Genomic DNA, 12,868 nt, shown 5'->3' on the forward strand with positions numbered 1-12,868 from the left:
CAGAAGTGCTCACTATCACACATTTAGACAGATTGGTGAACACTGTTTGAGAGGAATGGTAATATTGTGTATCTGGAATGAAGTTTAGATCTTCAAGTCCATCTCATGAAACATGGGAGCAAAAACAAAAGTGTTGCGTTTATATTTTTGTTGAGTGTATATACTTAGCTACCCAGCAGCTACTTCCAGAGAACAACACCTTCTGTCCTACCTTCGACACACACTTCCGCAGCAGTGACGTCACAGCTCCTCCCAGAGGCCGCGCCATGTCCATTGAAACTTCCGGTTCGGAGCGCGCATGTGCGGCCTGCCGCAGCGGGATTTTATTCCCAACTGAGAGCTGCTAAGCTAAATGCTAAATTAGCAGCAGCCGTTAAGAAGTCAGACAGAAACAGAGAAATGAGACGTAAATGTTTCCAGAGGACTCAGAGAAAAGTCAACTCAGAATAAACTATGGGCTAAGGACTCACAACGCTTCTAAAAATATGACAAATGTATATTTTTTAAAGAGATTTGAGCAGCAATGAAGAGGTTACGGAGCCTGGTCCGTCAGCTTTTAGGGTCCCCTGGAAACACTGAGGCTAAACTTTATGTCTGAGAATCTTCTTTCCTAACTCTGACCTCCAGAATAATCAGAGAAATGAAGGACGACTGTTTTTGGTAAAATATATATTTTATTTATTTCTTCATACAAAGAAATATTATGAATGTTCAGTATTTAATCATCTAGAAACATCTGTTCCATTTTGCTCTTGCAGTTGTGTAAAATTAATTCTTTTCATGTACATACCACAAAATACTTGATTTACATGTCTTTTTCAGTTTTTGTACAGATCTGCTAAGGTCTAAATACATATTATAATGTGGGGAAGACAAACACTTCTAACATTTATTAGATCTCTAAACAGGTTGAATAAAACTCAACCGACGATGCAGCAACATGAGGTGAACCCACGAGTGCAAGATGTTTTTTTTTCATTATTATTTTATTTTCTCAGATATTCCCTCAGCGGAGCAGAACACGAAGTTTAAGGGAAAACGTCGACTTTCCTTCCAGACTGTGATAAGAGAGGTCACCGTAAATGCTTTTAGAATCAGACAAAGGTGGGGGGAGAGGGGATGGAGGCTTTAACACACACACACACACACACACACACACACACACACACACACACACACACACACACACACACGTCGCTCAGCTACAGAAGGGAGTCGGCCCACTGTAAAAAGAAACGAGTCATAATTCAGACTTTTCCCCTTAAAAATTTGGACTTTTTCAGAATTGACTGCAGAATTATGATTTTTCCTAAAATAATACAAATGTAGATTTTCCAGGATTCAGATTTTCTTCTTTACTCGGGCCTCCACCCTCTGCTGCATTCAGCACTGCACAGAACACACACACAGTGCAGCAACAAGCCTCCATCTCCTCCGCTCTCCCACCGTGCTGGACTGTTGAAGAGGCACCACAGCTTCTCTTGAAGGGGACGGACGGACAGTCAGACTCACTGAGGGACTTTCTGTGTGTGAGGACATGTTGTGTACATTCAGTCCGCTCCCGCCGCCACTGCACGGACGTCACATCAGAGAACGACACATTTTCTCCCTCTTGCATATCAAGAATTCAAGTAGAAAGACAAAAAAAGAAGCGATGCAGAGACGTGACGGAGCTGTGAGGAAACAGGAAGTCTTTTTTTTTTGGCAACAAGTGGAGAGGTGAGGATGATGATGATGATGAGGGTGAGTAAGGCATAGATGAGGTGCGACTGAAACCCGCCTGAAGTGCTTCACAGAAACGCTCCTGTCTGTCTCCAAGGCACATGCCCCGCCCCCCCCGCTGACCCGCCGCTCTCCTCAACAAATCAAACGCAGAAATCTGATTGAGACTTGGTGTGACCTTTGACCTGAGCGGACAGGGCAGGAGCCGGGCTCCCGGCCAGCGCCGCCTCTAATGGGGAGTTAGAGAGCGGAGGCCGATCGATCCGCCGCTTACCTTCACCCGATTAGCATAACGCTAACGTGGACTCGGCGTCTGATGGATGGGTCGCTCATTAGAGCCGGCAGCAGAGTGAAAGGGGCAGCTGTGTTCTTTAAGCAAGACTGACACAATGAGGATCAATTAGGCCTATTGATCTACCGCTGATTGAGTGGAATGGGACGTGAGATCAGGAGAAGTGGACTGTCAAAGGAGGAAGTGAAACCTCATGAAAGACCCGGACTCAGAGCATGATGTAGGAGGCTGACCGATGAGGTCGGAGTCTGCTTCTACGTCAGGCCGCTGACTTATCAGTGAAGGAGGATGCACATGGCTGCTCTGCACTTCTCTGTGAGCACTCTGTACCCGTATTGTGGTGCTGCTCCAGTCATGGCTGATTATCTGCAGTTTGAAGCACCAGTAGATTCAAACGAGGAATGTTAAAAACACAGGGTGGGTCAGATGTTCTGTACAAACATGGTTAGGCAGCTTAGTGAATTAATTGCTTAGAAATAAAAATAAATTATTATAAAATAGATTTCTGTACATTTTACATATATATAGCCGTATCTCCACATCTTGCCTTTGAATTACAGAAAAAAATAACTTCTCAACAACAACAACGACAAAATCGTCTGTTGATTCTCACGTCAGTCCCAGCCAAAGTTATGTCCCGTCATCTGGTAGAACTTCATGTTGAAGGGCCTGTAGAAGTCCCGCAGCCTCTGCACCACCTCGGGGTGGATGTTGGGGTGGGTGCGCCCTTTGGTTTTGCCCAGGCAGTGGGGCTTGCTGCTGCCCTCTGCCTTCTTGAGGCAGGGGAAGCCCTTGGTCTGGTTGAAGTAAAAGTGTTTGTCCGTGATGATCCTCTTGAGCCCCAGGAAGTCCTGAACGCGGCCCAGCTCTCCGGCCGGGTCGCTGATCAGACGCTCGCCGCTCACAAACAGGATCTGGTCCATGGGGAAGTACTGCAGCCAGTTGTCCAGGTGCTTGGCGTAGATGCCGATCTGGATGGCGCTCCACGACGTGTCGATGAGCCCCGTAGTCCTGTTTTTGAAGGTGAGGCTCTCAAAGGAGGGAATGTCGGGCTTCTTAGACAGCGTCTGCGTGTAGTCCGAGATGGCTCTGGTGACGGGGTCCCTCACCACCACGATTAGCTTGGTGTCCCGGGACATGGAGGAGATTCTGGCTGGAGCCTCCCGGGTCACAAAGTAGCTGGGGGTTTTCTCCATGGTGATCTGGCCCTCCAGGGTCTTCGGCATCAGCTCCCTGCGGAGAAACAGAGCAAACAGGAGGTTAGGGGGGTACGACGGCCTGAATAATGTAATCAGGCTGATGGAGTGTACTCCGCTCTGCAATCAATGACTCACTGAGCCTGTTTAGCCTTATTACAGGGCCTGAAAAGCGATTAGTGCAGGCAGCTGTCCAACATCAACAAGCTCATGAGATATCCCCCGACAGGAAACAGACGACCTGCACTTACTGCACAGGAATTCACCATATTAGGAGCCGCGTGTCTTCACTTCTGACGCTTTCCTCGAACCTCCCAGCTGGATCTTCAGCTCCACACTGTCCCCCTCTCTAACCCACTACTCTGCTGACTCAGGCGTAGCTGTGCCACGCTGCCCCCCCCACCCCCACCATAAAACCCCGACAGCGCTGAAAGATGATGAGGCTCGTCTCACAGAGGGAATCTGCTGCCCGACAGCAGCCGCTTTGGGTTTTGGCTGACGTACAGATGTATAATCAGGAGGCTCCGACTACAACCGGTTCTGGAGGAAAAGTGGAGGCGCTCCGCCCGCTCGGGTTTCAGAAACGGCGGCCAGCCACGGAGTCTACATTATGGCGGAGGCGATAAGCGGTTTGACTGACACTGGATCACATGACATCACCAAAAGTTTACCGACTGTGCTTCAAAGATCACCCCTCAAACGTCCCGTCAGTCGGACCCCGTCAGTCGGACCCCGTCAGTCGGACCATGCTCGGGGTTTTGTGTATGTGTTTGTGTTTGAGCTGCAGTGTCTGTGTGAGCACAGCACTGCCCCCCCCTGCACAGGCCACCAGGTGAAGTCTGACTCATCCAGGCGGCTCCGTTCAGGCCTCTTTTCGTCACGTCCAGCACACTCATGGTTAATTCATGTAACATCAGCTCTCTGTCAATGCACATATTTGTGTGCAAGAACTTCTCCATTAAAGAAAAGGGAGGCAGCCGGGGTGACCTGAGGTAAGCACTGAAAGGCCTGCCGGCAGATCTGTGTGATCCTGACGCAGAGACAGAGATCTAATTATGATCACATGGCTTTGACTGCTGACACATCAGCAAACAAACGCTGCTCATTAACGGCTCATTGACAGATTCAGCCCACTTCCGGCTGTTTGTACAGTGAAGTGAACACGCTCCGCCTAAAAACGGTTCCGTCACTCTCACAAAGGCGACGCACTCTGAAAGAGTCCAGAGGCAAACGGAGGCCAGCGGCTCGCGCTCTAATCCGATTTCAACATGACAATGCTGCACAGAGATACAGGGAGGAGGCCTGAGAGTGACAATGTGCAGAGATAGATTATGCTGATCCCAGCTCAGGGTAAAAACAATCATGTGTTGGGGGATGCAGGAGCGCCGAGGAAACCCCCAAAAAAAGCGCCAAATCCAGAAGAAGAGGCTCCTCTAATAAAACCTCTGACTCTGCCAGAGGAGCAGGAAGCAGAGAGGAGGAGGAGGAGCAGGAGGAGCAGCTCTCCCAGAAACAAAGCCTATTCTGCTGCTTTTTGATTTATGAGCTGCTGCTTTTAAAGATTCTGTCAGCAAACAGCCAATTCTGTGACACGGCGCTCCTCTTTTTTCCTGCTTTTCTTTGTGAGTGAGCCATTGTCCCTGAGCGGCGGGGTGAGCAGGGCAGCGGTCAGGGCAGAGGGGTGGTGGTGGTGGTGGTGGTGGTGGTGCAGGGCAGATAGAGGAGCAGGGTGGGGGTGCCTGAAGTGGAGCACTTCTCTGTCCTCCTTCACCTCAAGTGACAGAGAGCCGTTTGGAGAGCTCTTAAGTGGAGCGTGTGCCTGAATTGCTCTGCACCCGGTCAGATAACTGCACCGGTGCATGCTGGGAAACAATAGCACTGTAAATATCTGAGCGCCCCCCCCCTCCCTCAGATGATGTACGCCTGCACTTTTTGCCTCTTTGCACCTCTGTCTGCAGAGAAAGGCCAAAAAACACACGACAGCATCGAAGGAGGGGCGGCGGCACGGCGGCGCGGCCCTGTGGCCCCTCATCGCCGCCTGGAGGAGCCGCGCCACATGCCACACACAGGAAGAGGTTATTTCTGTCATCTGCCTCCCTCCTGTCAGGTTTGATTGGATGATAACGGGCTGCCACCGAGCCGTCTGTGTCACAGCGACAAAATGAGCAGAAAAGCTGTTCTGTGGATTTTAGCTTTGATACAAAGGGTTTGAATTGTCTCATGTCTGCATGTCGACAGCATTTGAATCTCAAACTGGGGTTTGTGGATTTGAATAAAGACAAATCAGAGGGCACTTTGTTTCCACAGGGAGAGGGCGCGGCGGCGGCAGGACGGTTTCTATGGAGCGAGCGTCGCCGTCCTCGTGGGAGGCTGAATGAACCTGTCCCCAGCGCTGAGCTACAGGGCCCACTCGACCTCTGCCAGCCAGGTCCCACACTGAAGTGACACTTCACAGGCGGGAAGAAGAGGAGGGCGGAAACCAGGGAAGAAAGGCGCCCTTTATTTTCCAAGAGCCTCTTAGCCGAGCTTCTCATGAAGCAGCATGGAAACACAAAGACGCGTCTTTATGCCTTAATAAGGATCTGAGGTTCCATGTTTGATCTTTGCACCCTGCAGGCAGCAGACACTCAGAGACCATGCAAAGAAAACACAGTCAGAGTGTTTAAAGATGTTTAACCAGCAGAAAGCTTGTCAGACTGTAACCAGCGAGGTGTTAGCACGCAGCTACGTCCTCCACCTGCCTGCAGGTTTACCAGCGATGAGGCTCAGAGTGAGCGTGCAGCCTCCAGCAGCCGGCGGGTTCACATTAACAGGCTTCACTGAATAATGGTGTCACCGAGTGCAAGACCCCCAAAAAATACTCTCTGCAGAGAGGATGAATAATGCAGGCTGGCCTACTATCACAGGCTCAGACGGGGCCAAGGTGGAGGCGCATTTAAAGCTCCACCTCTGCAACCTGACGTCCCACAAACACACACTTCTTTGAACCACAACTGATTAATGGGAAACTTCGGTGAGACGCACAAACAGCGTGCAGCAGCAGACTGTGATGTCAGCGAGTTTAGGCGGCGCTCTCGCCTCGTCGCTTGGCTCTGCGACACTTTGACTCCCAAACTCTCGGCCTGAAGCTCTGATCCTGGTGATGAATGCAGCTCCCCGAGCCTGAGCTCCATCCAGACGGATCACTGATGTCAGAGCAGCCTGGGAATCCACCGACCCTGCGCCTAAACTAAACACTTCAGCCGTACATCCATCACTTCACACTGAAACCAGGGCAGCAGAGGGAAGCATGTTTTTATCTCAGCACTGTGTGTGTGTCCATGTGTGTGTCTGTGTGTGTGTGTGTGTGTGTGTGGTCAGGGACCATTCGGACTGGCTTGGGCTCAGGCCCAGCCCGGGTTTGGAGGCAATCAGACACTAGTACAGCAGAACAAATAAATGGGGAGCTAACCACCATATATAATGTCATGGCCTGTCAGACACCACGCAGACATGGACGGCACAAGTTATTAAATGAAATCATTTTCCTCCTCAGAACACTCAGAGGAATGTGTGGAGGTGTTCACCATGTGGCATAAATAAAACAGAGGAGCCCGACATGCAGCAGCAGCCCGTCGCACAAAAACCATCACCTGACACACACCGGACACACACACACACGTTGGGGGTATCACCCAGAATTTGTTTAGCACCAGTAATCCTCTCTAATCAGCGTGTTTGCTGAAGGTGTTCGCCTGCAGCTCGCCACACATTCCAGCATCCATCAGCACCAGGGCGCGGCGGCTGACAGCCCGGACCCAATAAACCCGTGAACCGTGAAGGGATAAAAAACAACAATGAGGAGCTGCAGGTATGTGTGTGTGTGTGTGTGTGTGTGTGTGTGTGTGTGTGTGTGTGTGCGGGATCAGACATTCTGACTGATTTCCTGACACTTGACATGCACCAAGAGGCACATGACTCCTTGATCTAGCTACAGCAAAGATGAATAAAAGATGTAACAGACTCAGGAAGAACATACATGCCACCACCCCCACACACACACACACACACACACTCACAGACTCACACTCAGACAGACACACACTCAGACAGACACACACACTGGGATCTACTTTGCATCCTGTTTGAATTGTCTGTCATCCACAACTGCCTCCACACCTTTTGAAGGCAGGTGAACTACAAAGTGTGTGTGTGTGTGTGTGTGTGTGTGTGTGTGTGTGTGTGTGTGTGTGTGTGAGGGGATTTCCTCTCCACTGTATGTCACTCACTGAGCAGATCTTCCTGTGTGTGTGCTTATTATTTTGCCTCCATCAGTCACAGAGCAGCTGCAGGTTAATGGTTTACAAATTCCTGAAGACAGCCTGCCTCCGTCGCTAACGTATAATTAGCAGCAGAGAGTAATGACGGCGGCGGCGCTGATCAGCGAGCTGCAGTCCTCCGTCTCCCCTGATCTGGGCCCTGATGTTGTCTCTGCTGTTTTCAGGGATCTCCAAACTTATATAATCAGATTTACACCAGATTATACATCATTACAGTTACCATGGCGATGTAGCAGTTAGGAGAGCCTTCCTGATCCTGCTGTAACTCAGGAGTCGGTTTAACATCGGTCTGAGTCAGGGCAGTGTTTCAGGACTTTCTGCTGGCTGTGGCCGGCTGAACAGGCAGAGAAAAAGTGCACATGCTGCAGAGATAATTGGCTCTGAGTGGAGTTTGGCTGAAGTGTTCTTCAGCCGGCAGCAGTGGGAGCACATTTAAACGGAGAGAGTGACGAGTGTCGAGCAGCCGCGCTGGAGAGAGACGACTCCGGGCTCCTAATGAGCTCTGCTCTTTTACTGCCAGGCTAATGGAAACCTCAGGAGACCGCCTGTGTGTGTGTGTGTGTGTGTGCGTCTCCCAGAGGCAGGCTCACTCTCCTGCAGCCTAATGGCTACCTCTGGGACCTGATACCTGGGACGAGTGGGGCTTTGCCGTCAGTTTTTCCTCAGACTTTGTCTTTCTCTGGTCGGTGAGTTGAGCCGTGTGTGTGTGTGTGTGTGTGTGTGTGTTTGCGGCCTGACGGAACCTTTTAACGTGCCAAACGCTGTTTATTTAGCAGCATGAGTGACCGTTAATGGAGCAGAGAGGACGTCTGACAACATCCAAATTATCAGCTCATTAAAAGGCGACTAATTCACACCCAGCACAGAGGGAGGGATCCAACGCTCTATTAAAACTTATTTTACTGTTGGATAGAACACACACACACACACACACACACACACAGCTTTGTGTTTTTCTACAGTAAAGATAAGAACCACTTAAATGGACGGAGTATTTTCTCATTTCCAGATTAAAGCAACATTTTTAGAATCACTGAGAATTAAAGTAAAATCACTGAAAACTTTACATTCTGATTTCTGCAGATTTCAGACAAAAGTCGTCGCCTCTTTTTTTCCTAATTCTGTTCTGCGTGTGACTTCCTGTGTCTTAACCCCTCCAGCAGGAGGTTGTTGTGTGTGGCAGCCATATTGTCCTTGCTGGTGTGAGCGGTGCTCAGAGCGCAGCGCCTCCACTCCCCTCTCCACAGGTCTCCTCTTTCACAGTTAACCATGCCGCCTTCACCAGCGAGGCCTCCGTGGTCAGAGCGGCCTCACAGCGAGCTCCGCCCCAGGGACGGACGAGCCGAGCCACGGTCACAGACCAGCAGCAGAGCTGCAGAGTGCAGGGAGGGACGTCAGGGGAAGTCCGGGCTGCACCGAGGCGCCGCTTCACCCCGACAGGTTTTGTGCTGGCTGCTGAGGATGTGGCCCCGCTGTCAGCTGTACGGTTGGCTGGCTGAGCGCTCGGCCTCTGAGGGGCGCCGAGTTTCAGGATTTAGGAAACAATCGGGGCCCAGTCATCTGCATGCAGCTCTGCCCCCTCCTCTCACTGATACAGTTTAAACTCATTTCTATCACAGCCTGTGTCTCTCACTCTGCCAGGACCCTAACCCACCTCCACACAGTACAGGCCTGACCAATCAATACTCGCTCTCCCAGAGGAGCCGGGCCCCGGCGCCGAGTGTGTGCACGCCGTCTGACGTTATTTGTGGCTCCACAGCTGAGCCGCGCTCCATCTGTGTGGCGCTCTGTGGGAGCTGAGAGGAGAGTGGATGCGAGCGCCCATCCAGAACTGTCCCCTGACCCCGCCTGGGCGGGTGGAGACAGATAAGGTGAAGCTTGTAGCTGCAATCACACATACAGGAGACGTCCTGCTCAGAGCCGAACCTCTGATTATAAACCACAGCACCTCACACGTGTGCGGGCTCAGAGCTATATTCCACCATCACACCCACCACGTGCTTCATGCTGAAGCAGCTCTGAAGGAGCAGCCATGACAGCTCCGAGCGCAGCCCGCAACACGACGGCAAAACCACAGCACGGCAATTACATATGAAAGCCGCCATCGCCAATACGGCTGAGTGAAATATGGAGAGAGGCTGACGGGACCCGAGAGCCAAACAGACACGGTTACACAGGGCGGAGGCTGTAAAGGTTAAGGTGGCTGATGTTTGACCTTTGACCTGGACACACACACACACACACACTGTGAGGCATAAAGAGGCACAAGTTGAAAATCCACTCTAATATGAACTCTATATTTACTTAAATAATTCTACAGAAAATTTTTAAAGTTTTATTTTTGTCGTTCAACATGTTAAAAACATGAAAGAACAAAAACTGTTTCAGATTAACACAGATTACAGATTATTCTGTAATTTTGCACATAAAAAAACAGTTAATCACAGAAACCTGAGAGAATTCGCCAAGTTTAAATGATCAGTACTTCCGGTTTTAAATCTAATCCTCTCCATTTTCTCCTGTAAAGAAACTTTAACTCTTTAAACCTTCTGATGTGACACACTCACATTATAACGGTGCTGAATGTGTCAAACAGGTGCAAACAGAACATAATGAACCCATGTTCACCACGCAGGCCCGGCCCTGTGTGTGTGTGTGTGTGCGGTTCATGCATGACCTCACTGTGAAAATGTGGACGTCCTGATACAAGGACCCCTCGGTCAAAAGCATGAATCATGTGTTTGTCTTTGGCACAAATAAAAACTGTCAAAGAACATCAGGAATCCACAATGAGGCTTGTTCTCTCCTCCTTTCATTTTCAGACGTTTCTTTGCTTCTGTGTGTGTGTGTGTGTGTGTGTGTGTGTGTGTGTGTGTCTGTGCTCTAAATGTCCACTCAGGGGTGGGGGGGGGTGCAGATTGTGCAAAAGGACAAACACAGAGAGCCGAGTTACACAACGAAGCGCCTCTGTGATCGGATCAGAGTCTGAGCGGAACCTTCTGGTGTCTGTGTGCAGGCCTGACGGAGCGGCGCTGGATGAAGTCTGAGTTCCTCCAGAACAGAAACTTTTCCCTGCACCGCTGGGACCGCCGACGCCAGCTGTCTGACTGAAGCCTTCGCTTCTTACAGGAGACACGGATTCACTCACTACAACTACACCGAGGGAACAACACACTGCAGCTACACCAAAACCCTGTGTGTGTGTGTGTGTGTGTGAGATAGTTAAATTACATTTCATGTCTTAAAGCTCGCAGGGAGCGCTCTTCCTCTGGCTGGATTAAATAACAGGCAGTAAATCTGAGTTTCTGTGAAAACAGACAAACAGTGTGTGTGTGTGTGTGTGTGTGTGTGTGTGTGTGTGTGTGTGTGTGTGTGTTTTCAGCACTGGGCCTCCTCATCCTGCATGTTTAACACACAGAAGAGGAGCCGAGTGTTTCTGTCAAATCCAGAGGAACGTTTAGCAGCAAATCAATGAATTACTGGATTTATTGGCCATAATTTAAACTGGATTATAAAGATGACAAAGCTTTGAATAAAGCGGAGTTAAATGAGGCAGCTGTTAGTCATCAGCCCTTCAGCTCCTTCCATGAACACGCTGTGTGTAAATGACAGATCTGCAGCTCAGTGACGTGAAAAACATCCAGACTCTGAAAATGTCTGATCCACAAAGAAAAAAACTTTTCATTCATTTTACTTATTTAAACGCAGAGATTGACGCACCCCGCGCCACCCACCTACACCCCCTGAATTATAGTTTAAACATAACGCAATCAAACCTAAAATGTGACTTAATTTAAATGATTAACAGGCGCCGAACCAAAGTGCAGCCGGCTCAAGGTGCAGTGCGGCTCCGCGTCCAACAGAGATCAGTGCGCGTCGCAGAAACGGCTCAAAAAACTCAATTACACACTTAAAATATGAACATTTAATTTAACTGTTAATTAAAAATAAAAACCTGCTGTGAGCCCGCAGCGCGCGGAGCAGCACGGAGCTCACGGCCGCCGGGTCCGAACCGGGTTCGGAAATAAACCCCGAACTTTGTGCGCAATGACTCGAATTGTGTTTATTTGCGTGGGTTTCATGAGGTCCGAATTATCGTCATTATTGGTCGAATTATTTTAGAGCTAATTTGATTTTATGAGGTGTGAAAAATAAACTCTGAGGAATGGTTCGGAAGGACGCGCCGCGCGCGCCGCGCTGCGTAAAAGCCTCTGACATGTTCCAAAGAAAAGCAGAGCGGGTTCTTACCTGTACCAGTCCAGGCCGTTGTCGTAGTTCCGGTCGAAGAAGTGCGGCTCCGCTCCCACGGCTCGGATGTCCGGGTGGACCCGGAGGAACTCCAGCAGAGCCCGCGTCCCTCCCTTCTTCACCCCGATGATGATCGCCTGCGGCAGCTTCTTGCTCCCGGAGCCGTTGGAGAAGCTGGACATGGCGCTGGGCTCCGGGGCTCTCTGCTGCTCGGCGCGCATCTCCTCCCAGTCCTCGGCTCTGTCCGCGTCCAGCTCGTTATTGAGCAGGTCTCTGGACGCAGCGGTCCTGATGGACGGCTGCTCCTCGTAGTCCCCCTCTATATCCTCCCACGGCTGCGGCTTGGCCAGCAGTCTGGACACCAGGTCCGTCCTGCCGCTCTCTGTCCTCCTGCCCACCGCCGAGCCGGTCTCCTTGCCCCGGTAACTCTCCACCACCAGGCTGGGCATGGTGGCGCAGTAGCCCACGCAGGAGTACAGCATGTAAACCCAGAGCAGAAACATGATGCTGAGCAGGACGAGCTTCTTCTTCACGGGGCTGGACCAGCAGGCATGCAGGCTGTGGCAAAGCAGGCTATATTCCATAAGTCATGTCCCCGCGGCGCATATTGGCCCACTCACTCCCCGCGGCACCTCTGCGATCCACGCGCAGCGAAGCGCATGCTCACCTGGAAGGAACAGAACAGACAAGAGGCGCAGAGCAGCTACAGCGGAGCGGCGCGCAGAGCCGCGGAGCCCTGTGTCATCATACCCGCGGAGGAAGGACGGAAGTCACGCTGCGTCACCGCGGAGCCCCACGAGCCTCATCCCAGGTTTGTTACAGCCGCGGCTGCAGCGCGAGACCTTATACAGAGGCGCGCGCCAGAGTGACGGGGGCCGCGGCCAATCGCAACAAGGAGGAGCAGCCGTTTGTTTACAGGACAGGACCAATCAGAGGAGAGCGCGTGGGCGGGGCCAGCCGTGTGAGAGAGGGAGAGAGAGAGAGGGAGAGAGAGAGAGAGAGAGAGAGAGAGAGAGAGAGAGGAGAGAGAGAGAGAGAGAGAGAGAGAGAGAGGGAGAGAGAGGGAGAGAGAGAGGGAGAGAGAGAGAGAG

General features: G+C 51.0%; 1 protein-coding gene across 1 annotated transcript; it reads right to left on the reverse strand.

Annotated features, from left to right (window-relative positions):
- Positions 1-654: 654 nt before the first annotated feature.
- On the reverse strand, positions 655-12,578 carry hs3st3b1b (heparan sulfate (glucosamine) 3-O-sulfotransferase 3B1b). The gene is made up of 2 exons (XM_028407927.1): positions 11,778-12,578; positions 655-3,247 (listed from the first exon to the last, which is right to left on the reverse strand). Exons 1-2 carry the CDS (start codon positions 12,359-12,361, stop codon positions 2,629-2,631), a joined length of 1,203 nt encoding a protein of 400 aa, XP_028263728.1. The 5' UTR covers positions 12,362-12,578; the 3' UTR covers positions 655-2,628.
- Between the last annotated feature and the right edge of the window lie 290 nt (positions 12,579-12,868).

The sequence above is a fragment of the Parambassis ranga genome, chromosome 6 (assembly GCF_900634625.1).
Source record: "Parambassis ranga chromosome 6, fParRan2.1, whole genome shotgun sequence".
Classification (NCBI taxonomy): Eukaryota; Metazoa; Chordata; class Actinopteri; family Ambassidae; genus Parambassis; species Parambassis ranga.

What these genes read in the sequence shown, in the direction of transcription:
- hs3st3b1b (XM_028407927.1), bottom strand. Translation starts at nt 12,361, where the DNA reads ATGGAATATAGCCTGCTTTGCCACAGCCTGCATGCCTGCTGGTCCAGC. An exon ending in AACGGCCTGGACTGGTACAG is followed by an intron (nt 3,248 to 11,777) that starts GTAAGAACCCGC and finishes GTTTCTCCGCAG; the next exon opens with GGAGCTGATGCCGAAGACCC.